We start from the raw sequence: 25,981 nt of genomic DNA on the forward strand, positions 1-25,981 counted from the left end.
ATTGAAGGCCGATAAATCCCCAGGGCCTGATGGACTGCATCCCAGAGTACTTGAGGTGGCCTTGGAAATAGCAGATGCATTGACAGTCATTTTCCAACATTCCATAGACTCTGGATCAGTTCCTATCGAGTGGAGGGTAGTCAATGTAACCCCACTTTTTAAAAAAGGAGGGAGAGAAAACGGAATTATAGACTGGTCAGCCTGACCGCAGTAGTGGGTAAAATGATGGAATCAATTATTAAGGATGTCATAGCAGTGCATTTGGAAAGAGGTGACATGATAGGTCCAAGTCAGCATGTATTTGAGAAAGGGAAATCATGCTTGACAAATCTTCTGGAATTTTTTGAGGATGTTTCCAGTAGAGTGGACAAGGGAGAACCAGTTGATGTGGTATATTTGGACTTTCAGAAGGCTTTCGACAAGGTCCCACACAAGAGATTAATGTGCAAAGTTAAAGCACATGGGATTGGGGGTAGTGTGCTGACATGGATTGAGAACTGGTTGTCAGACAGGAAGCAAAGCGTAGGAGTAAATGGGTACTTTTCAGAATGGCAGGCAGTGACTAGTGGGGTACCGCAAGGTTCTGTGCTGGGGCCCCAGTTGTTTACACTGTACATTAATGATTTAGACGAGGGGATTAAATGTAGTATCTCCAAATTTGCAGATGACACTAAGTTGGGTGGCAGTGTGAGCTGCGAGGAAGCTGCTATGAGGTTGCAGAGTGACTTGGATAGGTTAGGTGAGTGGGCAAATGCATGGCAGATGAAGTATAATGTGGATAAATGTGAGGTTATCCACTTTGGTGGTAAAAACAGAGAGACAGACTATTATCTGAATGGTGACAGATTAGGAAAAGGGGAGGTGCAACGAGACCTGGGTGTCATGGTACATCAGTCATTGAAGGTTGGCTTGCAGGTACAGCAGGCGGTTAAGAAAGCAAATGGCATGTTGGCCTTCGTAGCGAGGGGATTTGAGTACAGGGACAGGGAGGTGTTGCTACAGTTGTACAGGGCCTTGGTGAGGCCACACCTAGAGTATTGTGTACAGTTTTGGTCTCCTAACTTGAGGAAGGACATTCTTGCTATTGAGGGAGTGCAGCGAAGGTTCACCAGATTGATTCCCGGGATGGCGGGACTGACCTATCAAAGACTGGATCAACTGGGCTTGTATTCACTGGAGTTCAGAAGAATGAGAGGGGATCTCATAGAAACGTTTAAAATTCTGACGGGTTTAGACAGGTTAGATGCAGGAAGAATGTTCCCAATGTTGGGGAAGTCCAGAACCAGGGGTCACAGTCTAAGGATAAGGGGTAAGCCATTTAGGACTGAGATGAGGAGAAACTTCTTCACCCAGAGAGTGGTCAACCTGTGGAATTCTCTACCACAGAAAGTTGTTGAGGCCAATTCACTAAATATATTCAAAAGGGAGTTAGATGAAGTCCTTACTACTAGGGGGATCAAGGGGTATGGCGAGAAAGCAGGAATGGGGTACTGAAGTTGCATGTTCAGCCATGAACTCATTAAATGGCGGAGCAGGCTAGAAGGGCCGAATGGCCTACTCCACCTATTTTCTATGTTTCTAAATACACTTCAAATGAATTGCTGAGATTTCCTGAGGACATGAAAGGCGCTATATAAATGTGTTTTCTTTCTATTTTTGGCTCTTTTAGTGCTTTTGTTTAGTTACCATGTCCATGCACTCTAATTTGCATTCCTGGAACCAGAATAATCAACTACAGCTATATGTTTTTAATTGTAATATGTTAACTATTCATAGACAAGACAAGTGCCCTTCTGTTATAACACTAATGAGGAGTGGATCCTTGGTCTGACATTTCTGAAAAATAAAACCTTTCCTTTTATGATGCAAACATCTATTTAGGAAATAGATTTAATGTGATTGACCTTTTTCTCTCAAACGCTTTCAATTAAACAGTATCTCCCTCCTTCCCCCAAGAATTTTTAATGTGTTAATTATAGTATTGTGTTCTCAAATACAAACAGTCAACTACCTAATTTTGGAAAGATGGATTCTTTTGAAATGTCTCCAAAATTGATTGTTCCACCTAGAAGGATTAACGTACTGCCCAATGTAAAGTTACTAACTTTCTTACTGTTCTGTAGTGTGTTTAACATTAGGTTTGCTTTCTAGCTTATGATTGATAAAGCCCTAGAAATTCTAATGAACTGTAATGAATATTGGTCGTTTTGTCTCGACGGTTTGCTGCATTTCTGGGCCGTTCTTTCCCACCTACCTGATTCTAATTTACAAAATGGCCCATCTGATATTTTGTGACCTTACAGAATATTACTTTATGGGACCTAAAATCCTAAATCAGCTAAGTGGTTATAGATATAAATGTATGTATATATTTTCCATCTTTTAAGCTTTGTAAAGTTGGGCTGTAAGCTATAAAGGGACAGGGTTGAACTTTTTAATTTCAGAAAGGATTGAAGGGTCTTGATTTATATCTCTGAAATGTTGAGGCATGGGATATTGTAATCATAAGCAGGCCATTTAACTTGGACTGTGAATGCAGAATTAATGAGCCTCAACTGAGTAGAGATTAGAAGGAAGTATGTTCCCACAGAAGTGGAACAGACTCTCTGCAAAAGCTGTTAATTTTTTTTGGAAGATGCATAAACAGCAAAGGTTTGAAGTGATTGGAGGGGGAGAAAGAATTTTTTAAAAACGCCTTGATTTTATGATGCTGCATTGCACAGAAATTAGCTAAAATTTGTCCTAAACTTACCATTGGAGCATGCACTCAAATTTCCTGCGGCGATTGTTCTCCTATGCCAGAACATCATAACTGACTTAAAACAGTGCCACCAATAGGGGAACTTTATCAAGCTGCTGTTTTCTGTAATGGAACATTGGGCCCAAGTTTCAGGCCGTGCCTAGAACGACGCAGCCCTGACCTGGACACCCGTTTTTCGCGTCACAAAGTGCGCCTAAAAAAAACTTCCAGATTCTCCAGCTCCCTGCAGGTCGTTTGCAGCTCGGCGCTCGAGCTGTGGGGGGCGGGACCTCTGCACATGCGCGCTAGCTTCAGGCGCCCAAAACTGTGTAGGAGGGGTCTGAAGCGCACAGCCCCTAGCCCTGGCCAAATGGCCTCACTGGGGCTGCGTGCATAAAGCTCCTCCCACACCCAGCTCCTGCTTCCTCTCGACCTGACTTGACTCCCACTCCCACCCCCCCCCCCCCCGACCCGACCTCCGCTTCCCCCGCTCCCGACCTTCTCCCTCCCCCCCCCCCCCCCTCCGTTCCCGACCGCTGTCCCCACCCCCACCCCCCCCCGACTGATCTCGGCACACCGATCTCCGACCGACTGACCTCTCTCCCCTCCGCCCCGACCCACGCTCCCGCCCCCCCCCCCACGATCGACCGACCTCCCTCCCCTCCGCCCGGACCCTGGACCCGATGCCACCTACCTGTCAAACTGGTAAGTCTAAGCTCGAAGTCTTGGGCCCAGCCCGGCCCGTTCAGCCTCCCTCTCCACTCACGCACTCACGCACTCACGCACCATCCCAGCACGCTGTTGGAGGGCCCCCGGTGCTGCAGTCGCTAAGTAGAAAATGTTTTGTTGTATTGATTTTTTTTTAATAATTTTTTTTTGATTTGTTGATGTTTTTATCATTTATTATTGATGATGGCTCTTTATTTGTAACACTGAAGTGTTTAATGTTTTTAAACCCCCCCCCCCCCCCCATTCCCTACGCCTGATTTGTAACCTACGCCTGATTTTCTAAAGTGTCGACAAGGTTTTTTCGAGCGTACAAAAATCTTTACTTACTCCATTCTAAGTTAGTTTGGAGTAAGTTTTCACTGCCGAAACTTTGAAATCAGGCGTAAGTGGCTGGACATGCCCCCTTTTGGAAAAAAAATTCTGTTCCAAAGTGAAACTGTTCTAACCGACTAGAACTGGAGCAAACTAAATGCCGAGAATTTGAATTTCTAAGATACTCCGTTCTACACCAGTTGCTCCAAAAAATAAGGAGCAACTGAGGCCGAAACTTGGGCCCATTGTATGTAAATTTCTGAGTATTCAAATGTCATTACTTAGCTTGTCCACCTAATTACTCCAGATCCCTCTTGAATGCTATCTGATATGCTAGTCATATGCAAGAACAACCTTCCTGCATATCCTTTTGTAAATGATGTCAGAATATACCATTGTAAAATTAAGTCGTCAGTTTCCAAAACTGAGTATCTCCCCCCCCACTATGACATCTAAATACACTCTTGCTATCAGTCATTGGCCCAGAAATTCCTCTGGGGGTCTTTCCGCAGGCAATTGCCTCCTCGCTGGATATTTTTTATGAATTTACCTGGTGGTCTAGGAGGCGCCCTGATTTCCGATGGGGAGGCCTTCACCTCCCACACTGTGAAGCGGCTCCCGTGCAGAGGGTCCTGACGTGGAAGATGCAGTCATGTGTGACTGCTCAGCCAATCAGAAATATTTCACAGGTTCCCATTAGTAGCACTGAGACTCGTGTATCTACGAGTTCTCAATGCTATTAATGGGAACAAAAGCAATCGCAATAATAAAAAATAAACATCACATATATTTAAAATTAATTGAAATTAAAGTTATTATGTCTTTAAAAATTAGGAATATATTTCATTTTTATAAGTTTTTTAAATTATGGTTAAAAATAAACTTACTGTAGTGGGGAGGGTTTTTAGGAATAATGTGTTTTTATAACTTTATTTAAAAATTTTTTTGTGTATTTTTAAGCACTTGCACCTGTAAAAGTAGGCTATACGCCTGCTTTTTCAGGCACAAGATTTTTGAGGACATTTTCAGGGCAAGATATTCGTAAATATCAGAAATCTTGCCCTGCAAGTGTCCTCGCTCCCGATCTGCGGGTGATCTGTCAAGCCAGAAACTTGACAGATTGGGAAACGTGTGCATTGCGCGCTGAAAACTGGCTTTTCCAATGCCTTCCCGGGTCCGTAGAAACTTCGTACGGACCAGAGACATCGTAATTCCAGCACAATTGTGTTTTTTGCAGTTTTAGTTTTGGATATTCTAGGATTAAAATTGAAGATTAAAGTCTTACCAAGACCTACATTTAATCTTCTGGAACTCCCATCACCTGTAAGCATAAAGATCATGAAAGAATACTGCCAAAAAAATATGATTACAACAGTAATTGTGTTAATATTTCATCACTATGCCGATCAGTTGTTAGTACAGTACTTCCTAATACTGAGGCATTACAAAATGCACATTGCATGCTAGCAATTGACGTATATGTTTGTGGAAACAATAGTTTGAAGTTTGCAAAAATTTAAAGCTTAACTGCAAATTTGGCACAAGAATTTTTTTTAAATGTAAAATTAAAGGCAGAATAAGTCGCAAAAAATGTTAGTATGCAAATATTGCAAGGTTGTGAGGCTGTGGTCGTGCCCACAGTAACTCAGCAACTGAAAATGGGGAAACTGCTGCACATCACTGCACAAATTTAGAGATCTTGTGTGTTCTTGCAGAACCTGATGTGTCAGCATCACATGTAGAAACGATCTTTTTTAGAAGCCATTTTAAATTCCAGTAATTATAGTTATAGGGATTTCAATGTTTTATAAATTGCTGTCTAATCGTGTGATATTATGGAGATTAATGCTCCAGCACTGGGTGTGTTATGGTCAGACCCTGGAAAGAACTGATTTTTCCTCCATGGCGCAAACAGCTGAAAAGGCGAGCATGTCCACTCCAAAAGTGACCAATTTACAGCTATGCTTGACATTTAACCTATTTTTCTGTGTTGTGTTGATTCATTTACAAATATCCAGCTTGTGCTGCTGTGTTGTCTGACCTAAAGTGTTTAAAGCTGACGTAATGTGCTTAAAGGTTTCCTGAATCCGACTTGCCTGTTTTCATTGTAATGTTTTCAGGAACCTCTGCCCAAGCATAAGAACATATGAATTAGGAGCAGGAGTATGTGTAGGCCATTCGGCCCCTCAAACCTGCTCCGCCATTCAATAAGATCATAACTGATCTTCTACCTCAACTCCACTTTCCTGCACTATCCTCATATCCCTTGATTCCCTTAATATCCAAAAATCTATTGATCTCTGTCTTGAATATACTCAAAGACTGAGCATCCACAGACTCTGAGAATTCTAAAGATTCACTGCCCTCTAAATGAAGAAATTTCTCCTCATCGCAGTCCTAAATGGTCGACTATATTTATTCTGAGACTGTGAGCCCTGGTTCTAGATTCCCAGCCAGAGGAAATATTCTCCCTGCATTTACCCTGTCAAGCCCTGTAAGAATTTTGTATGTTTCAATGAGATCACATCTCATTCTTCTAACCTCTAGAGAATATAGGCCTAGTCTACTCAATCTCTCCTCATAGGACAATCCCCCACATCCCAGGAATCAGTCTGGTGAATCTACGTTGCACTCCCTCTATATCCTTCCTTGGGTAAGGAGACCAAAACTGAACACAATATTCCGGGTGCGGTCTCACCAGGGCCCTATATAATTGCAATAAGACATCTTTACTATTATACTTAAATCCTTTTGTAATAAAGGCCAATATATTATTTGCTTTCTTAATTACTTGCTGTACCACATAGCACATGTAGAATTGAAAGAGGGAAATATTACACTTTTTTTGTAAGGTCAAGGATGGGTATAGATAGATTTGTACTTACTGTTACTGCTGGTGTCTGGATTTATGATCTACAAATATGAAAATGGAAATAGCAAGTCTTGCGATTTTGGAAATGTTTCTTTTTTGTAGGATAAAAAATAACTGCTTTTTAAGGTATTCTTTATTATTCACAGGAGGAAAACAAGTATCAATTTGGAGACACCAAGATCTTCTTTTGTGCAGGACAAGTAGCTTATTTAGAAAAGCTCCGTGCAAACCAGCTCCGAGCTGCCTGCATAATGGTACAGAAGATGATGAGAGGTTGGCTTCAAAGGAAAAAATATCAGCAGATATGCAAAGCCGTTATCATCATACAGAGATATACAAGAAGGTTTCTAGCAAAACAGTAAGTGTGGTCACCTGTCACAACACACCACGAGCTAAGATTAATTGCATAGTACGGTGGGGAAACTTGTATTTGCTGTTGGTGACTCAAAAAACTAACCACTATTCCAAGATGTGACTCAAATGTTTGCTCCAATAACTTATCATGCAAGGAACTCTCATTTTGTACACTCTTCTCTCAAGGTTAGTGTTATGTATGCAGCACCTTGTAACCAGCATTCTACCACCACCAGAGGGCGCATCTGTTGGAGTCCCAAGGAATCCCAGCATCCCTTGGGAGCACTGCCTATAAGCAGGCCTCCCATGCTGTGCCAGCACTCGAGTCAGAATAAAGAGACTAAGGTCACACTTACTCAAGTCTACAGTACTCAGTCACATTGTTTTATTTGAGACATAAGTTAGTACTAAGTGCATGTACATAGCTAGGTAATGCACGATTTAAAAATAATTCTCCTTGTGTCACTTGCCACCACATATCCTCCTTCGACTGACATGACAGGTTGGATCATACTGGATATTTCTTCTGCATATTGAAAGTTTCATTACTGTGGCACTTTAAAAATGAACACTTGTTGCAGTTTGAACCATCCCTCCAGTGGATATATATAGTTAATGAACTTTTAGAAGATTCACTTATGTTGCCAATGCAATGGCAGCGTCGCGTCATTCACATTGCTATGCTGTGTATGCTGACTTGGAGCTTGCATGTCTGAAGAGCACACATGTAATATTTATGTTTTTTTTTAGACTAGTTGAACACTTAAGACAGACAAGGGCTGCCATAATTCTCCAGAAACAATACAGAATGTTGGCGGTGAGGAGGCTGTATACACTCATCCGTACAGCTGCGATTACTATTCAAGCTTGTGCAAAAGGCATGGCTACAAGACGAATGTATCGTAAGGCAAGTCTTTGTGGAAAATGTTTATTGTCTGAGCAGCTTTAGGAAACATGTAGATTCTTTAATTTTGAAAATGATTTATTCTGATTTCTTATGAACAACTTATGCTGATTTCTTGAGACCTATTCCGGCTGGAGGCAATGTTTGAAGACCATCTCTTTATTTCCAGGGATAATGCTGGTAGAAAAAGCTAAAATCAAATGATAATTACTGGAAACAGTCCACCATTTTTTCCATGACCCAGTGTTCTGTCAATGTGTTTGTTCTCTCTGAAGGCACTGATTCTAGCTGCAGTATAACAGCAAACTTCCAGTACTTCACCAAAACGGCCGTTTGTCATGAGTCTGGACAATGAGAACTATCAGGGTATTTAAGTAGGGAAAGCATTACAGCCAACCCTGATCCTATCCTCACTAAATGCCCAAGTACAGGTTAATGATCAGGGGCAGCAGCACTGGTTGTTTTTTGATCTGCTCCCACAGTCCATGAACTTTGAGGCCAATTGTAACATCCCAGCTGCTGCCCTGGCTGAGATCAGACAAACAGCTGAGAATCAAACCTAGGACTTTCTGATCTGTGTGGTTTCGTGCTACACTAGGTGGTACCTTTACTCACTAGGTCATTGGGGAACTGGTGATATGTGGCTTACATCAATGATTCATGCAAGTATTGGGCATTGGCATTGTAACTCTAGGAAAAGGTTTCCCAATAAGAGTTTCTTGGGTGCTGCTGTGACTCAGTGGGTAGCACTCTAGCCTCCGAGTCAGAAGATTGTGGGTTCAAGTCCAACTCCAAAGACTTGAGCACAAAATCCAGCCTGAAACTCCAGTGCCATACTGACAAAGTGCTGTACTGTCGGAGGTGCTGTCTTTCAGATGAGACGCTAAACAGAGGCCACGGCTGCCCCCTCAGCTGGATGTAAAAGATCCTATGGCACTATTTTGAAGAACAGCAGGAAAGTTCTCCCCGGTGTCCTGGTCAATATTTATCCCTCAACTAACCTCATGATCACATTTCTGTTTGTGAGACCTTGCTGTCTGCAAAATAGACTGTCTGGTTTCCCACATTACAATAGTGACTACACTTCAAAGTACTTCATTGGCTGTAAAGGGCTTTGGGATGTCCTGAGGTCATGAAAGGTGCTATATGTCGTATATATACATGCTGTGTGTAGCCACCAGATGGTGTCATTGTTGGAGGCCATTGAGCAGCACGCACATGGTGCTGCTCTGGTATAAAAGGCTAGCCATTTTGGAGTGAGACACTTTGGGCTGCAATAAAGCAGAGACAAGGGTGTACCTTGTTCAGTTAAACAGTACTCAATTTGTACCTTTATTGCATACATAACACTATATACATGCAAATATTTTTGTCTTTCAATACCCTCAAACTCATCTGTTTTTGAGACACAAAACGGCTTTAGTATTGTCCAACTGTGTGTGTATAAGTTTAATTTCATCATTCTTGTATGTTTGAGAACCATTATATCAAGTTAAGCTTCCTGTGGGTAAAGGACAGCAGGCATCTGTGGATGAGGGGTGGAAAGTGGGGCAGTTGGTGGAAGAGAGTTTAGATCTGATCACTACTGAAATAGGTAATTGTTTAGCTTTACTAAAGATGCATACACTTATTTTTAAACTAGATGGTCCAGGAGAAAAAGGCCACTATCCTACAGAAATATGTACGAGGATGGCTAGCCTTTTTGAGATATCAAAGAATTCGGCATGCTGTTATCCACTTGCAGTGTTGTTACCGGCGCATGATGGCACATCGCCAACTTAAGAAACTGAAGTTTGAAGCCCGCTCAGTTGAGCACTACAAAAAACTGAACAAAGGAATGGAAAACAAGATCTTGCAGCTGCAGTGCAAAGTGAATGATCAGGTAAAATGAATAACTTTAAAGTTGGGTAATCAGATCCAAAAAATGGGCGATGTTCCAGCGAACATGAAGGCTGACACATTGCCAAGGCTGGAACATTGCCCATTTTTTTGAGCGGTAGCCAGCAAAGTGGAAAGTCTAGCCCCATGTGTATGAGTCAATCCAATCTCGTAAAATGCTCTACTGCTATATATCTGCCTCAACTGGCTCACTTCTGCTAACCAGCTCTCTTTCCTATCTGGGTTCAAGTTACATGAGTCACAACTTCTTTCAATGGAACATCTGGAAGGCAGAAGCCATCATTCTTGGTGTCCATCACAAACTTTGCTCCCTTGGGTGGACTGGGGTTAGTGCAGACTAAGATCTGCACAGTTGCATTTGGAGCCAGTCAGAGTTTATGAAACGAGGACAAAGACCAGCAAGCGGAGCATTGCAATAATCAAGTATGGAGGGGGGCGATAAGGTTTTTAGTGCCAGAGTCAGGAAGAGTGTCCGAGACTGGTAATGTTGTTGAGATGAAAGTAAGTGGTCTTGCTGATGGGAGAGGATGCAGTGTTTGAAGCTCAAATCTGAATCAGACAGAATGACAAGGTTTTCTATAGTCTTGCTCAGGCTGAGAGGGAAACCAGGGAGGGTTATTGAATTAATGTAAAGGGAGCAGAGTTTGTGGTGGGCACCAAGAACGATGGCTTCTGCCTTCCAGATGTTCCATTGAAAGAAGTTGTGACTCATATAACTTGAACCCAGATAGGAAAGAGCTAGTTAGCAGAAGCGAGCCAGTGGAGCTGGACAGCATAATCAATTGTCATGCTATGGACAGATAGATATGGGTTGCTCACCACAGTCAGAGAATGTAATTTATTATGATGTTCAAGCAAGTCTCAGTGCTATGACATGGGTGAAAGCCAAGTGGAGGGTTTCAAATCAGGAGTTCCAAAGAGCTGGGTACAGAATGGAGAGGCCACAACACATGCAAACCTTGGAAATTAAAAGGAGGTATAGGAGTTGTCCATGAGGGTCCTGACGTTCCAGGTCCCGGACGGATGGGCTGGTGACAGCAGTTTTAAAATGGAGAGGGATAATGCTAGAGTAAGGGAAACCAGTAGCCATGTCTGCTAGCATGGGTACTTGAGTGATTAGGAGTTGGGTAGGGAGGGGGATCAAGAGAGCAGAAAGTGGATGTGTGCGGAGACTTAAGGTGAGGAGAGTTTTGGACTCTGATGCCTTTGCAGTTGAATAGGCTGATGCTTGATGATGAGATTGGAACATGAATAATGGCCATTTTGATGGGGTTCCAGAGGGTGCCCAGCAACTGGAACAGTATGCAAGGTGCCAAAATGCCTGAAAGAAAAGTGGCGAAGACGGTTGAGGGGTGTGGGGAAGTAGTAGAGCTCAAAGCAGCACCCTCGATCTAAACTGTTCCTATAAACCAAGGTATTGTTTAGAATGTATTGGGTAGACAAGGTATCCATTAATTGTATAGCATGGAATGAATATGCACATAATGGAACGTGATACTGAATCGAGTCACTTTGAACTTGTTTATCACTTGTTAACCAGACATTTTCTCAATGTGCAGTCAAGTTTTTCTGGTTGTTGACCAGTTTATACTGAAGATCTGTGTCTCTTGTGTAGAGCACGACCAGTTCATTAAACTCTTGTTAGCAGCAGGCAATGATACAGTTTTCTTCCTTTCTGATGTAAAACTAATTCAGGTAACTGAACCAGAAACATGTTCTAAGGTTTACAGTACACTGACTGAAAGCAATCTACTACACAGAGAAAGAATGATCACGGGATGAACATGGACAGCAGGGGTCTGAAACATCATCTGATGGCTCAGATTTTTGCTTTAGAGACTTGATTAACTAAATTGCAAACTCTAATGATTTGAGCGTCTGAGATTCACAAATTGATAACCTTTACATTCTGACTTGTTTAGTTGCAACTTTTTATTCAAATTTAATGATACAGGGTATATCTTAAATAGCTAACTCTGTTACTTTGGAACAGTCAGGCTGTAACATATACTGGTATTTTATCACTCATTCTGAAAGACCCATTAATGTAGGGCCCTCTTGATAAAAGGGAAATGGAGAATTAGAGTTAGTAAAATTATGTATGTAGTGAGTCCCTGTACACTCTCATCCACTATTTTTACCCTGGCATTCTCCACTGTTCTTCATCATCGGTCCCTTGAACGAGGATGACTTGCTTCCACACGAGTTCACAGATGTTTTAATGAAGGATCTGATGTTCCAGTCCTGAACTCCAGTTGAAGTGGTGGAAGATGCCTGTGCGTAGATTTTTTTTTTTAAAACATGTGGTGACCGTTGCACATCAGCCACCACACTGGTTTAACAGAACTAGGCCTTTATTCAGTGGCAAGGGTTAACCAGGACGACTGGAGACCTGCTCTGCTGCATGGACCTAGTGTGCGCACATCGCAGTGTGGGCTGGCCTGTGCTGCCCCTGGGCCCTCGGCTCTTCTGGGCCCCGTACCCTCATTTGCCGTTCCTCCACCACGATCTCTCGCCGTTCCTCTGCCACAAACTTTTGACGCACCTACGCCATGTGATCTCTCACTGCGCCAAACATTTGCTAAGCCTCCGCCACGATCACCCACCGAATCTCAGCCACGATCCCTCAACGCTCCTCCGCCTCGATCACTCATCGCACTTCCGCCACGACCTTCCCACTCCTCTGCTTTACCAGGGCCCCTTTTATGACACTGATCAATGCTGATTGATGTGATGCTAGATAGCATTTGATATGTTTATGGTTCACCAAACTGCTGAGCTAGGCTTATTTCTCTCCTGTACATGATCATTGTTTAAGAGTTTGGTACTGACTAAGCTCATTCCACTTGCAGTTCAGAATCCAGTTATATTTGATTTGAGTTCAAACTTGTGGCTTAATTGTCCAAATGAACATGCGTGACTATATCTCACCCTTGATGTCTATTAGTAAACCAGAGCTCAAATAGGTGTACAAGCATTATAAACCCATTGCATGAATCATTCTGCTACATCTGCATATAACAATCCTGATGTCAAAGGCAGATGCCATCTTAGCCTAGAAAATCTACAGAGCATTAATTTCAAACAACTGTCTCCACAGTTCCATAGTCCTAGCTGTTGAGGGGAGAGAGGGAAGGCTTCTTTTCCCATGAGCGGGCCCATTGATATAGAGGGTCGACACTCGCCCCAGCCCACGTAGCAATTCTCGAAGTTAGCAGACAGAGACGGATGGCAAAGTATAACGATCTTTATTACAAACATCTGGGGACACCCCTCATCACAGCCGCCTGTGAGTGGAGATGCTCCCCGAACAGCACACTCGTACAACTTTTATACATTTCAAAAACCCCTCTGTTCCCGGACAAGACCTCCCTAGATTTCTAATTGGACTACCTTATCAGTACTACTTCGGATTGACAGATCATGAGCTCTGACTGACAGGCCATGATCTTGTGACCATCTTAGACCGTACCCAGAATGGTATCATTAGGTTGGAATTTGTTATACATTGCCTTTGGTGCCATGAAGTCTATCTCGGGCCTCTTCTCACAGCCTTATCAGTGGTCTGTTTAGGTTCTCTCCTATTGACATTCCTTATTGGAATACTATCTGGTATCCCAACCCATAACCGTACCTTCTGGAACCTTGGTGCTGGAATGTACAAGGTGTGAGAAGAAAGGCTTTTACCTCCTTATGGGTCAGTGCAGGAACCAGCACTTTAACCCTTGTCCCGCTGGTACCCCTAATGACACATTTTTCTTGCATATTCCCCCCTTTTGGCCCTTGGCTATACGCCAAGCTGGCCATATTTCCCGATAACTATCTCCCTGTATGCAAGTTCCAGATAGGTTCTTTCACCTGGGTAGCCATCTCCCAAGCTTTAGGACCTCCTGAGACCTTCCCATAGTTATATAAGGCAAGTCCTTCCTGTAGGACTGCTTAAATTTTCATCCCTTATGACCTTAATCATAGCGCGTGTTCTACCGTGTTATTTGGCCTGGTTAATTCGTGCACATGTTAATCCCATCATGACCATCAGAACCAGACCCTGTATTACTACAAGTACATGTGATATTATTTTTATCCATGGGTGAATTTGAATATTAAGTCCAATGTCCCACAGCTTTGAGTACCAGGGCTGATCAGCCAGCATTGCGTTAGTGTCTGTCTAAGTTGTCTATTTCTTCCATCAGCTGGATATACTGTTGTCTTTGATTCTGGATTCCTTGCACCAAACATAATTGTTCCTCATTTAATTCTGGTATCTGTTTGCCTTGCGGTTCCCATACCACCTCCTTGTACCCCTCTCGGAGGATATCTGTGACTGTTCCGTGGATAATTTCCGTTGTCTCGGGATGTATGTGATATCCGTCTGTCTATTTCTCCCTTGGGTCTGAAGCAGAAGTTAGGACTAATGAGGACACTGGGTGACTCCTTCCCTGGTCTTAATGGTTAAGTTGGCTGCCCCCGTGCTCACGCACCACTCTCCGTTCCCTTGCGGGGCAGCGATGGTCTCAAGATCGTGTTCAAGAGGAGTGATACTCAGCATACATCCATTTATCTGGTGGAATCCACAATCATCATTCGTCATTTGTGGCGTACCTCGACATAAAACCACTTGGTTATTTTTATAGCAGTCGGTTATGCCAATGCCTTTGGTACTATTGTTAACTTTAATCACCCATCTGGCAGGCTGATGGTAACGTGACCGAGTTTGGTTTCTCACTTCACCAATATTATCGATCTGGTATAAGGGGTCGCCCTTTGTTGCATCATACTGTGGTATGGACAACACAAATCCGATCATATTCACCCGCCCAGTAATGCATCTGAATTTTGGCACCCATGCGTGACTATTCCTTCGCATGTGTTGTTCATTTTTTTTAATCTAGAGTTCAATTGTTAAGTATGCTGTTTGGGAGTTGCTCCAAATTATGTTGTACCTCACTTAATATCCAGGCCCCATACACGGAGCAAACTATCTCGGCTTGTAATCGTTTACTTATTTTGTTTCCCATTGCGTGGATCAAATTTATTGTCTTGGCATGTTTCTGTAATGTATGAGCCATCTGTAACCGTTCCCCATCCGCGCTATCTCCCAACCGCGCTTGTAGGGCTTGGTTATCCACGTCCCTCCCCAATAAACCCCTTAAGATTTGTGTCAAGTTATTGACCCTATCGTCTATCGCATACATGTCTATGATATTCACTGTTGCAAGGCCCGCAGCATAACCCGTGCCCAGCATTTCCAGTAAATCCCTTTTTGTTCGACCTCGTTCTATTCCCCTTTTGATATTGAATCTCATGGTTGTGGATTCCGGGCCTTCAAGAATTCGCTGAGTCAGATTCTGGTACAGACTTATAGTCTCATTCCGACAGAAGCTAGGAAGGATGATATCCGTGAGGTTTAGGACCACCGTAAGTAGCCGTTGCCGCACCCCAAAATGTATCCTCTTCTTAGATTCCTTTATTACTAGTCCCTCTGTGACTCCTGGCATGTGGGAGGGGGATGTGTGGTGGTACTATAAAGAGTTGTAGTTCCCAGAGTGGTTGTTGGAGCAACGGTGGCGGGTCTATTCTAGACCCGAATGTCCCAACACCACTGATCTGTACCCACACACAGGGAGGCCGGGTATATTCTCCACCTGGTATCCCCTGGTTGAGGTCTCCGAGAATTTGGCAAAGACAGGCGTGTACCTTATTTGTGCCCCCTCCCTATAAGTGCAACTTCTCCGTTTTCTCTCGCACGAAGCACACTGAGGTCTCGTTTACTATTACTGTTTTCCCCTATTATTGGTCCACCCCCAATGTCGATTGACATCCGTGTTGAGTTGAGTTATGCCCATTAGTCCGATGCTACAATTTAAATCTACTGTTGTACCGGCTACCACCACTAAGGCGCTCAAATCACAGTTAATGGTTTCAGATGTTTTATAGTATAGGCCTTGGGGTCTGTAGCTTCCTTCGTCGGAGGACGTCCCGGCTCCAAGAAGGAATAGGATCCTGTAAAACACAACGTTTCCGGTGTTCACCGGTCGGTTAAGATCCAAATTGTTTCAACTGGGTCCAGTGCTTCCATCTACCAATACCCCCCAATATCTATGCAAGCGCATGTGTCGCTGATCATGATCACTTGGTGGGGTCCGGTCCATTTTGGTGAGAATCCGGGTCTCTCTGGATTCAACCTCACCATGACCTGGCCTCCCTATGGGGGGTACCTGAACCCTTTGTTCCTTTGTATCCCTTTCTAAATCTTTAATGGTTTGTTGGTCCCTAGCTTGCGCTCGTAATCCATGCAGCTGTTTACATAGCTCCATGACGAACCTCCATATCTTGTCCTTGTAAGGTCCTACGTCCTCACTCCCAGATACTAATACTTCTGGCAATCTCATAGCTCTGCCTGTCATTAGCTCAAAGGGGGTCAGTCCGGTGGTTCGGCTCGGGGTGGCTCTTAATTTCATTAGGATTCGTGGAAGTAACTCCACCCACCCCTTCCCGGTCTCCTCGATTGCCTTGGCTAATGCGATTTTTAGGGTCCTATTCATCCGCTCTACTAATCCGGATGGTACGAGATGTGGAATTTTTGTTTAATCCCTAGCAGGGCACAGGCTTGTTTCATGACTTTCCCCATAAAATGCGTACCTTGATCTGAGTCCAACTGCAGTGGCATCCCCCACCTGGGTATTATTTCCCCAGCCAGGATTTTAGCCACTGTATCGGCGGTGCAATTCCTAGTAGCAAAGGCTTCTACCCACTTTGTAAATTGATCTATTACTACCAGGCAGTACATTTTTCCCCTCTGGCTGGGCAGTGGCCCGGTAAAATCTATTTGTAGGGCTTCCCAGGGTCCCTTTGGGCGGGGTTGGTGTCCCAGCCGGACTTCTATCTTGTTTCCCGGGTTGTGTTTTGCGCAGGTTATACACCTCCTACAATAGTTTTCTACGTCTCTCCCCATTCCTTCCCACCACCAACATCGTGACATGGAGTTTACCAATAGATTCTGTCGGAGACATCCCGGGGCCACCACGTTGTCACTTCTCCTCCACACTCCATCCACCCCATTTCTTGCTCCATTCTGTTCCCACCCTTCTATTTCTTGCGAGATGGATTCTCCCTGTACCTTGAGTCTGTTCATTTCTTCTGTTTGGGTGATACATGAGCCAATCGGGGTTTTACTGGTCATATCTACTTCAGCTGCCTGTCTGGCAGCTTCATCTGCCCAGGCATTTCCCTGCTGGTGCCTGTCTGTGATTTTTGAGTGCGCTTTAATTTTTATTACTGCACATTCCTGAGGGAGGAGGGAAGCTTCTACCAATCCCTTGACTATCTCTTCATGCCTAATGGGTCCCCCTCCCGAAGTCACGTATCTCCGCCTCTTCCAAGCAGTCATGTAGTCGTGCACCACTCCGAAGGCGTACCAACTATCAGTGTATATGTTGACCCTTTTTCCTGCTGCTAGTTTCAATGCCTGGGTGAGGGCTACCAATGCTGCTACCTGAGCTGATAGATTTCCCTCTAGGGCACCCTTTCCCCTGTCTTGCCCATTGCTGTCCACGACTGCCCACCCTGTCCGGGGGGGTTCCATTTACATATCGACTGGATCCATCCACATAAAGATCCATATCTGCCCTTTCGAGTGGGGTTTCCCTAATCTGGCTCGCTTCCTATATGGGGTCACACTGGTGCTCTTTGCCTTTGGTGACTATCCAGCCTGCGGGATTGTTCCCGCTATCCTTTATTATAGTCAAGGCGCCATTTGGGGGCAAAAGCATTGCTTCCCAATTGGCGTGTCGTGTGTCGGATATCATCCTTAGCCTCCCGGTATTAAGCAACTCCACAAGGGTATGTGGTGTATGCAGGATAATTTGCCCGGTCATTATGATAGGCTCGCTCGCCCTCACGGCCCATGCCGCACAATCAAGGGCTGCGACACATCGAGATAGACCTGCGGCTACCGCTCCTTGTTTCATGGAGTAGTATGCGACGGGTCTTTGTCTATCCCCGTGTTCCTGGGTTACCACTGCATTGTAGTGGGTCTCACTATTGCACATGTACAGGTGGAAGGGCCTATTCTGATCCGGCAACCCCAAGGCGGGTGCGCTCATAAGGGCATGTTTAAGCTGTGTGAATGCCGCCTCCTGGGATGGTTTACCTCCTTTCACTAGATCTTTTATTGGGTGGGCCATTTCTGCATATTCTGGGATAGAGTTCTGGCAATTAAATAGCCCCAATATCTGTCGGACCCTTCTCACTGTCCGTGGTCTAGGCATAGTTCTAATAGCCTCCTTTCTATCGGCGGGCATCTGTCTGTTCCCTTGAGATACTATGTATCCCAAATATGCAACCTCCCTTCTTCCGACCTGGCTTTCCTAGGGTTAGCCTTCAACCCCGAGCGCTGTAAGGCCCCTAGTACTGTAGTTAGGGCCACCAGGTGTTGTGCCTCAGTACCTGAGGCGATAAGGATATCATCCACGTACTTCCTTCCCCTACATCCAGGGATTCCAAGATCCCTGACAACGCCCAGTGAAATATTCCCGGGCTATTGTGAAATCCCTGGGACACTCTGGTCCATGTATATTGTCTCCCCTTTATAGTGAAGGCAAACTTCTGTGACTCCTCCTCTAAAGGTATGGCCCAGAACCCGTTTGCTATGTCAAGTACAGTGAAGATTTTATGTTGGGGGTTCAAGCCGTTGAACACAGTCAAAGGGCTCGCCACAATCGGGTATTCCCTTGGGGTGACTTTGTTCAGGGCGGTACAATCAACGGTGAACCTATAAGTCCCGTCGGGTTTCTTCACAGGCCACACCGGTGAATTAATGGTGGCTGTTACTTGCTTCACCACCCCTTGCGCTTCTAACTCTTGGACTATTTGGTGGACTGCTGCATCAGCCTCGGGTTTTAAAGGGTATTGTTTATGGGCCTTATGCTCCGGCCCGGGAACATTGACCGGGTTCATCCGGGCCAGCCCACAATCTTATTTGTGCCGTGCCCACAGTGTCGGGTATAGTCGGCAGACACTGCCCCACACGCCCTTCATTTCCCATTCGGGCTGTATTGGGACTATCCTTGCTACTCGCTGCTGCGGATGCCCCGGGCAATCGAGCTTCTGTTTGGTCTGATGTTTTCCTCCTCATATAATTCGATTACGCTGGGGGTCTATAAGTGCCCCTAATTCCATCAAAGTGTCTATCCCTAGTATGGTGCCTTCTGGGTTAGGGCAGCACCAGAATTGGGTGGGTATCATTATGCCCTGTATCTCCAGAGGTACTACTTCACTCAATGTTGCTTTTTTAAATCTCCCCCCCCCCCCCCCCCCCCATTCCCTGAATATTGTCTGTGGTCTGGGTAAGGGGGAGGTCTAGGTTGGTTATGGATACCGACGCTCCCGTGTCTACTAGCATGTTGCACTGCCGGCCCCCTAACACCGCACTAATAAACATACCGGAATCTAGCGTTGGCCGTTCCAACCGTCCTTCGGGGGCCGGTAACCCCTAGCGGCCACCACTAGCCAGTCTGAGCAGGTTGAGGAGCTCTTCATTAGAGGGTGGCTCCGGTGGGGGCAATGTTTTTTGCTGGAGGATCTCCACCAGTTCCTCACGGGTAATGAGCGTCCCAGTTTGTTTCCCGGTTTGGGGGGTTTGTTTCCCAGGTTGCTGGGGACCTTTTCCTGCCTCCCGCCCCCCCTCCCGGTGCCCGGCATCTTCTTGCTATGTGTCCCAGTTTATTGCAATTATGGCACCTGGGTCTATACGTCCCCTTCCCAACCTCCTTTCGCGGGCATTCTCTGCTTAAAATATCCGTCCTGATGACGTGTAACACGTCAAGGGGGCGGCGCGGAGGTCCCCATCCCCTTCCTTTCCTTCTTTTGCTAGTGCTGCTGCCATCATCTTCGACACTTTCTCCTTCTGCTCGGCCTTTAGCTCCTCTACATTCTGTGTCTACTCTAAGATCTCCTCATAGTCATCACCTATCTTGAATCCTAGTTTAATTATTTTTTGACGCGCCTCCTCCAGCCCATCCGTAAACATTTCTAGGAATGCCTCGTCATCTTTCTCGGGGTCATTAGCACCGGAGTGGTCCTTGTACGCGAGCCATTTCCGCTCCCCATACTCTCCTGCAGTTTCGTTTGGCTTCTGGGTTATCTTTAATATTCTGCTGCAGTTAGTTCTTATAGGTCCCCAACATCCATCCATCCCGTGTTTTCGGTCTAGTAACCGCTGTGGCTTGGTCCGGTTCCCTATCGTCATCCAGTTGCCATGTTGCATTCCTAGGGTAGCCCTCTGCCAATTTACACTACCGGTTTTGGCCTTTACCAATCTGCGTATGTCACCCAAGGTTAAGTTATGTGCATCGAACATTTCCTCAACCTTTTGCCAGGTCCTGTTGCAACTGTATAGAGTATTGGTGAGGCCGCACCTGGAGTACTGCGTGCAGTTTTGGTCACCTTACTTAAGGAAGGATATACTGGCTTTGGAGGGGGTACAGAGACAATTCACTAGGCTAATTCCAGAGATGAGGGGGTTACCTTATGATAGATTGAGTAGACTGGGTCTTTACTCGGAGTTCAGAAGGATGAGGGGTGATCTTATAGAAACATTTAAAATAATGAAAGGGATAGACAAGATAGAGGCGGAGAGGTTGTTTCCGCTGGTCGGGGAGACTAGAACTAGGGGGCACAGCCTCAAAATACGGGGGAGCCAATTTAAAACTGAGTTGAGAAGGAATTTCTTCACCCAGAGGGTTGTGAATCTGTGGAATTCTCTGCCCAAGGAAGCAGTTGAGGCTAGCTCATTGAATGTATTCAAATCACAGATGGATAGATTTTTAACCATTAAGGGTTACGGGGAGCGGGCGGGTAAGTGGAGCTGAGTCCACGGCCAGATCAGCCATGATATTATTGAATGGCGGAGCAGGCTCGAGGGGCTAGATGGCCTACTCCTGTTCCTAATTCTTATGTTCTTATGTAACTCAGTATTTCTGCTATTGGGTTTGGGTGTGGTTAGATCCTTTTAATAGTGTCTGTGTCTCATGCGGGGTAAGGGGAACTTCTTGTATAGTGACTAGAGCAGGTTGCTGTCCGTGTGCAGGGGTGGTAGTCGTGCGTACGGGAGCTGCCTGTGTGTATTCATTATATGCCGGGGGCTCTCTCTGCGTTCCATCATCTGGAGGCTCTCCTACTGGTATTTTCTCCAGGGAGGGATACATTGGAGCGGTTATAGGGGCTACCTTTAGGTTGGGTATTGCTGATGCACACTGTAGGGGCTTACTGTTCTCCTTTACGACCCTTTCTAAGGTTGTTATTTTCATGTTTAATCTCTGAATCAGCTCAACTTGAGTATCTATTTCCATTACTAGTTCCCGGTAGCAGGTGAGGATAATTGCCTGAGCCATTCTAACCTTGTTTTTGGTCTGACTATCCCACCATTTTTTCTGCCCATCAGGGGCATCCGTGGGCTGCCACCCTTTCCGTTTCATTCCTTCCATTAAGGTTGCGTAGTTGTTACTTACTAACTCTAATAGAGACCCTTCGGGTCCCCGGTTACACACTCTCTTCCCTTGTTTAATGGCCTGGGTCCCCGTTCCCTCACCAGCTCCATTTGTTCTTTTACTTGCCAAGTTACCCATCTTCTTCGGGCTATGAGGGTCTTGGGTACTCCCTTTAATTCGTGTTTGTTATGCAGGACGTTATTTATATCTGTGTCTTCCCTTGGCGCCGTACACTCGTACTGCCATGCTTTGGGTCAATATACCCCATCGCTGCGGGGACGTCGTCTCTATGTCCTCGCTCTCTCATCCTTGCACCGTGCGCTCGTACCACTTTGGGTCAATAGACCTTCCCCATATCTTCCCTTGCGTCGCACCCTCGCACTGCCGCGCTACCTACACGCACGCATCTTAGGATATACCTTTGACCCCCTTCCACCCCTAGATCGTTCTTGTCCACCGTCTCTGTCCCTCCGGGACTCACTACAGATGGTTCTTTGTATGGATATCCTTCCCTTGCGGTTTACAATGCCACAGCTCTAACTTGACGGTGGTAAATTAAAACATATTCACCCCAACAGCTGGGCCATTGTTCCGTTCAGGAAGTCTGTACCCTGCTCGCAGCGCCAAATGTTGAGGGGAGAGAGGGAAGGCTTCCTCTCCCACGAGCGGGCCCACTGATAGAGGGTCGACGCTCGCCCCAGCCCACGTAGCAATTCTCGAAGTTAGCAGACAGAGACGGATGGCAAAGTATAACCATCTTTATTACGAACGTCTGGGAACATCCCTCATCACAGCTGCCTGTGAGAGGAGATGCTCCCCGAACAGCACAATCATACAACTTTTATACATTTCAAAACCCCTCTGTTCCTGGACAAGACCTCCCTAGATTTCTAATTGGACTACCTTATCAGTACTACTCCGGATTGACAGATCATGAGCTCTGACTGACAGGCCATGATCTCGTGACCATCTTAGACTGTACCCAGAATGGTATCATAGGTTGGAATTTGTTATACATTTCCTTTGGTGCCATGAAGTCTATCTCGGGCCTCTTCTCACCGCCTTATCAGCGGTCTGTTTAGGTTCTCTCCTATTGACATTCCTTGTTGGAATACTATCTGGTATCCCAACCCATAACAGTACCTTCTGGAGCCTTGGTGCTGGAATGTACAAGGCGCAAGAAGAAAGGCCTTTACCTCCTTATGGGTCAGTGCAGGAACCAGCACTTTAACCCTTGTCCTGCTGGTACCCCTAATGCCAAATTTTTCTCTTACACTAGCCTTTGTCCTGTTTGAGTTCAACAGGATTCAAGTAACAAGAAAAACAAATTGGAAGTGCAGAGTGGATCAGTCCATGTCCGTAAAGAGCAGATGACTTATGCTATTTTGATATGTACCCTTGATCAAACTCGGTTTGATGAAGGACATACACACAACTTTTCTCTTTTAGATGTTGACTGACCTAAGATGGAATCAAATGATTGACGTTAGTTTGATTTAAGGACTACTAATAACTGATCTGTGTTTAAAACAATCTAAATATTAATCTTTCCCTCCATTACAACTTGTCATATCCTAATTTTTTTGACTGATGTACATGGAACAGTTGCTAACTCCCAAATACGAAGACTTACCACTGATGTTTGCTGGCAATGCAACATCATCTCGTTTGTAAATTTTTATTTTCAGAATAAAGAGAACAAAATATTGGTAGAGCAAGTGACAACACTTACTGCTTCTCAAAAAAATGAGGTGGAGAAACTTAAGAATGAAATAGAGCGGTGTAGAGTGGAAGAAACCAAAGTCTTGAATCTGCAGCAACAAATCACAAAACTCCAAGAGGAACTGGAGAGAGCGCGCACACAGAGAAGAGATGCAGAAGTTAGAGCTTCTCGAGACCTAACTCAATGGAAACAGGTCAGATTTTATGTAGTTTAATGCTTTTAATGCTTTTGCGCAGTCTGTGTCAACAGTGAATGACGGACCGCATTTCAGGATTTCTGCTATCACCTGCGCCAAATCCCGAAGTTGCGGTCAGTTTCAAACGCGGAATGGCGGTGAATGCTGCCAGTTCGTCCTTATCTGGACCGCAACTTCCGCGCCATTAAATTTAATGTTTTCAGGTGAGCAATGATTTTGCTGCAGCTTTATTTAAAATGTTAGAATGCACACGGTCTTTAAATGTTTATACATCATTTTTGCATTGAACAATGTTGCTATGGTTACTCAAAGCTTTGACAAAATTGCCATTTGAGCAAATTGCAAGAAATAATATAACGTGAATTCTGATCAAAAACCTGTTGCCAAAAAACTGCAGTGTGAAGAGGAATGAGGTAACTTGTTTTAAGGCAGCTGTGGGTATGGTAGCGTAGTAATGTTACTGGGCTAATCTAGAGAACGAGAGTTCAAATCCCACCATGCCAGTTTAAGAATTTAAATTCTGGTCTTTTTAAGATAAAATCTGGGGGAAAAAATTGTGTCAGTAAAAGTAACCATGAAACACCATAACAACCTAACTGGTTCACTAACATCCTTTGGAGAAGGAAACTTGCCATCCTTACCCGGTCTGGCCTATAGGTGACTCCAATCCCACACCAACGTGGTTGACTCTTCTCTGCACTCTGAAGTGGCCTAGCGAGCCATTCAAGTATCAAACCCAGGACAACCGGGGATGGCCAATAGCACAGGCTTGGCCAGTGGCTCCACATCCTAAGAATGAATACTTTAAAAAAAAACGAGGCAAAATTCATGATCAAAACAAAGTAATGCTCAAAGGAAAAAGAACCAACCCCAATTCAAACTGTGCAATTATAAAGAGCAGTAATTTGGTGATTGTTGCAATGCTCCACACTTGCAGCAATTACTTTTTTCACCTTGTCTTTATAATTGAAAATAAGGAAGATTGTCACCTTTTTGGAGTTTAAAAAAAAATGAATTACATCAGTTATGAACATACTCCTTTTCAATAACGATGTGTATGTGCAGCTGAAATCTACTGAGTGCCCAGGGTCCAGCTCTGAATAATGACATTCCAGAGGCACAAGATGGAGATCAGCCACTTGTGTATGAAAACACTGTTCTTAATTTGAACTTGACTGCCAAAGTCAGAATCCCTTTCGCTAGGTTGGAGAATGTTCATTGATCCTGGCCTCAAACTTTAGCTGCACTGCAAGTACACCCTAAAATATGTTCCTCTACTTTGACAACTCTACAGAGAAGCTTGTGCCTTATGTTGCTCAAACTCACAAGATTGCCTTTATTTTGTCAAGTTCCTAGGTGACTCTACATTTTCACTTGTGCATGTCCAAGCTGTACTGAGCTTTGAGCAAGCATAATGCTTGCTTTTTTAAAATCTTATAAGTATGCTTTCATACTGAGAGGTTGTACATGACTCCAGTTTGTTGGTCTGGAAATATTCCTGCATCAAATTTATAAATGGCTGCTTTTACTGCGTGATTTAACTTTTTGATGTATAAAAGCTTTTATTTTTTTTTTTCAGTGCCTTGCTGTCTTTGAAAAGGAAAAAATTGAGTTAAGTGATAAAAAAGAAGCATTTAACAAATATATTCTGGAGCAGTCAACGATTATTGAAGGTATTTTTTTTAAAACCAGTTTTTAAAAATTCATATTCCTTTTTGACATACTTTACTGGTAGATTCAGTTCTAAGCAACATTTTGTTACAAATACCAATTTGCATTAAGATCTCAATACTTGACACGGGTGTGACATAAGTGGACATGAGTACTGAAGTTGGCACTAAATTTTTTTTTTTCTTGGATAAGATTGTGAAGCAAGAAATTAGAGAAGGACATCAAGTCCATCATGTATAAAGAACACAAGAATTAGGAGTAGGCCGTACGGCCCTTTTTGAGCCTGTTCCTCCATTCGATCTCAACTGCACCTCCCCCTCCCCACCCCTGATCCCCATATATCATGGGTGAGAAATTGCCTCTTTATGGGTTCGATAACAAACCAACATGATCTCTGTCTGTCTCTCTCTGTCTGTCTCTCTCTGTCTGTCTCTCTCTGTCTGTCTCTGTCTGTCTGTCTGTCTCTCTGTCTCTCTCTGTCTCTCTCTGTCTCTCTCTGTCTCTCTCTGTCTCTGTCTCTCTGTCTCTGTCTCTCTGTCTCTGTCTCTGTCTCTGTCTCTGTCTCGCTCTCTGTCTCGCTCTCCCACTGCTCATATCCTTACGACATAGCAAACTGCCTGTATTTACATTAATTCCTATAAACTTCCTTCCATTCTAAGCCTTTTCTATACAAATTGTCTTAAAGATACATAAATAAACCGAAGCTTTAACTTGAAAACCACAGATAATTAGCATTTCTAAGCATTCCCTATCATTCTAAGGAGACACCATGATTTAAAACACAGCATCCATATCAGTTTTATACATTTTTAGGCATCCTTTGTTTCTAACATGTACATTTTCTAAAATGTACAACACGTACATTTTAACTAATACCTACTCTCCATATCTATACAATCACTTAAAAGAAAAGTTCTGTGAATACTCATCCCAAAGGTAGAGCAAACTCGAATTACCTTCCCTAAACCTAAGCTAGCTGCTCAGGCCCCTCCCAAGAGGCACAGGAAGCATTGTGTCCTATAGAGTGTCCAATTCTGGGACTTTGGGTTCCCCCATCCAGTCCCCCCTGCCCCAATCTATCCCTGCCGTGAC

General features: G+C 44.4%; 1 protein-coding gene across 1 annotated transcript in view; it reads left to right on the forward strand.

Annotated features, from left to right (window-relative positions):
• The window catches only part of LOC139229006 (unconventional myosin-Va-like), a 193,154-nt gene that overhangs the window by 107,053 nt on the left and 60,120 nt on the right, over positions 1–25,981 (forward strand). Inside the window, exons 19-23 of the mRNA XM_070860669.1 lie at positions 6,800–7,011; positions 7,758–7,914; positions 9,554–9,793; positions 22,988–23,215; positions 24,798–24,891. Of these exons, the coding sequence (XP_070716770.1) occupies positions 6,800–7,011; positions 7,758–7,914; positions 9,554–9,793; positions 22,988–23,215; positions 24,798–24,891 (931 nt within the window). The remainder of the gene's footprint in view (positions 1–6,799; positions 7,012–7,757; positions 7,915–9,553; positions 9,794–22,987; positions 23,216–24,797; positions 24,892–25,981) is intronic.

The sequence above is a fragment of the Pristiophorus japonicus genome, chromosome 18 (genome assembly GCF_044704955.1).
Source record: "Pristiophorus japonicus isolate sPriJap1 chromosome 18, sPriJap1.hap1, whole genome shotgun sequence".
Taxonomy (NCBI): Eukaryota; Metazoa; Chordata; class Chondrichthyes; family Pristiophoridae; genus Pristiophorus; species Pristiophorus japonicus.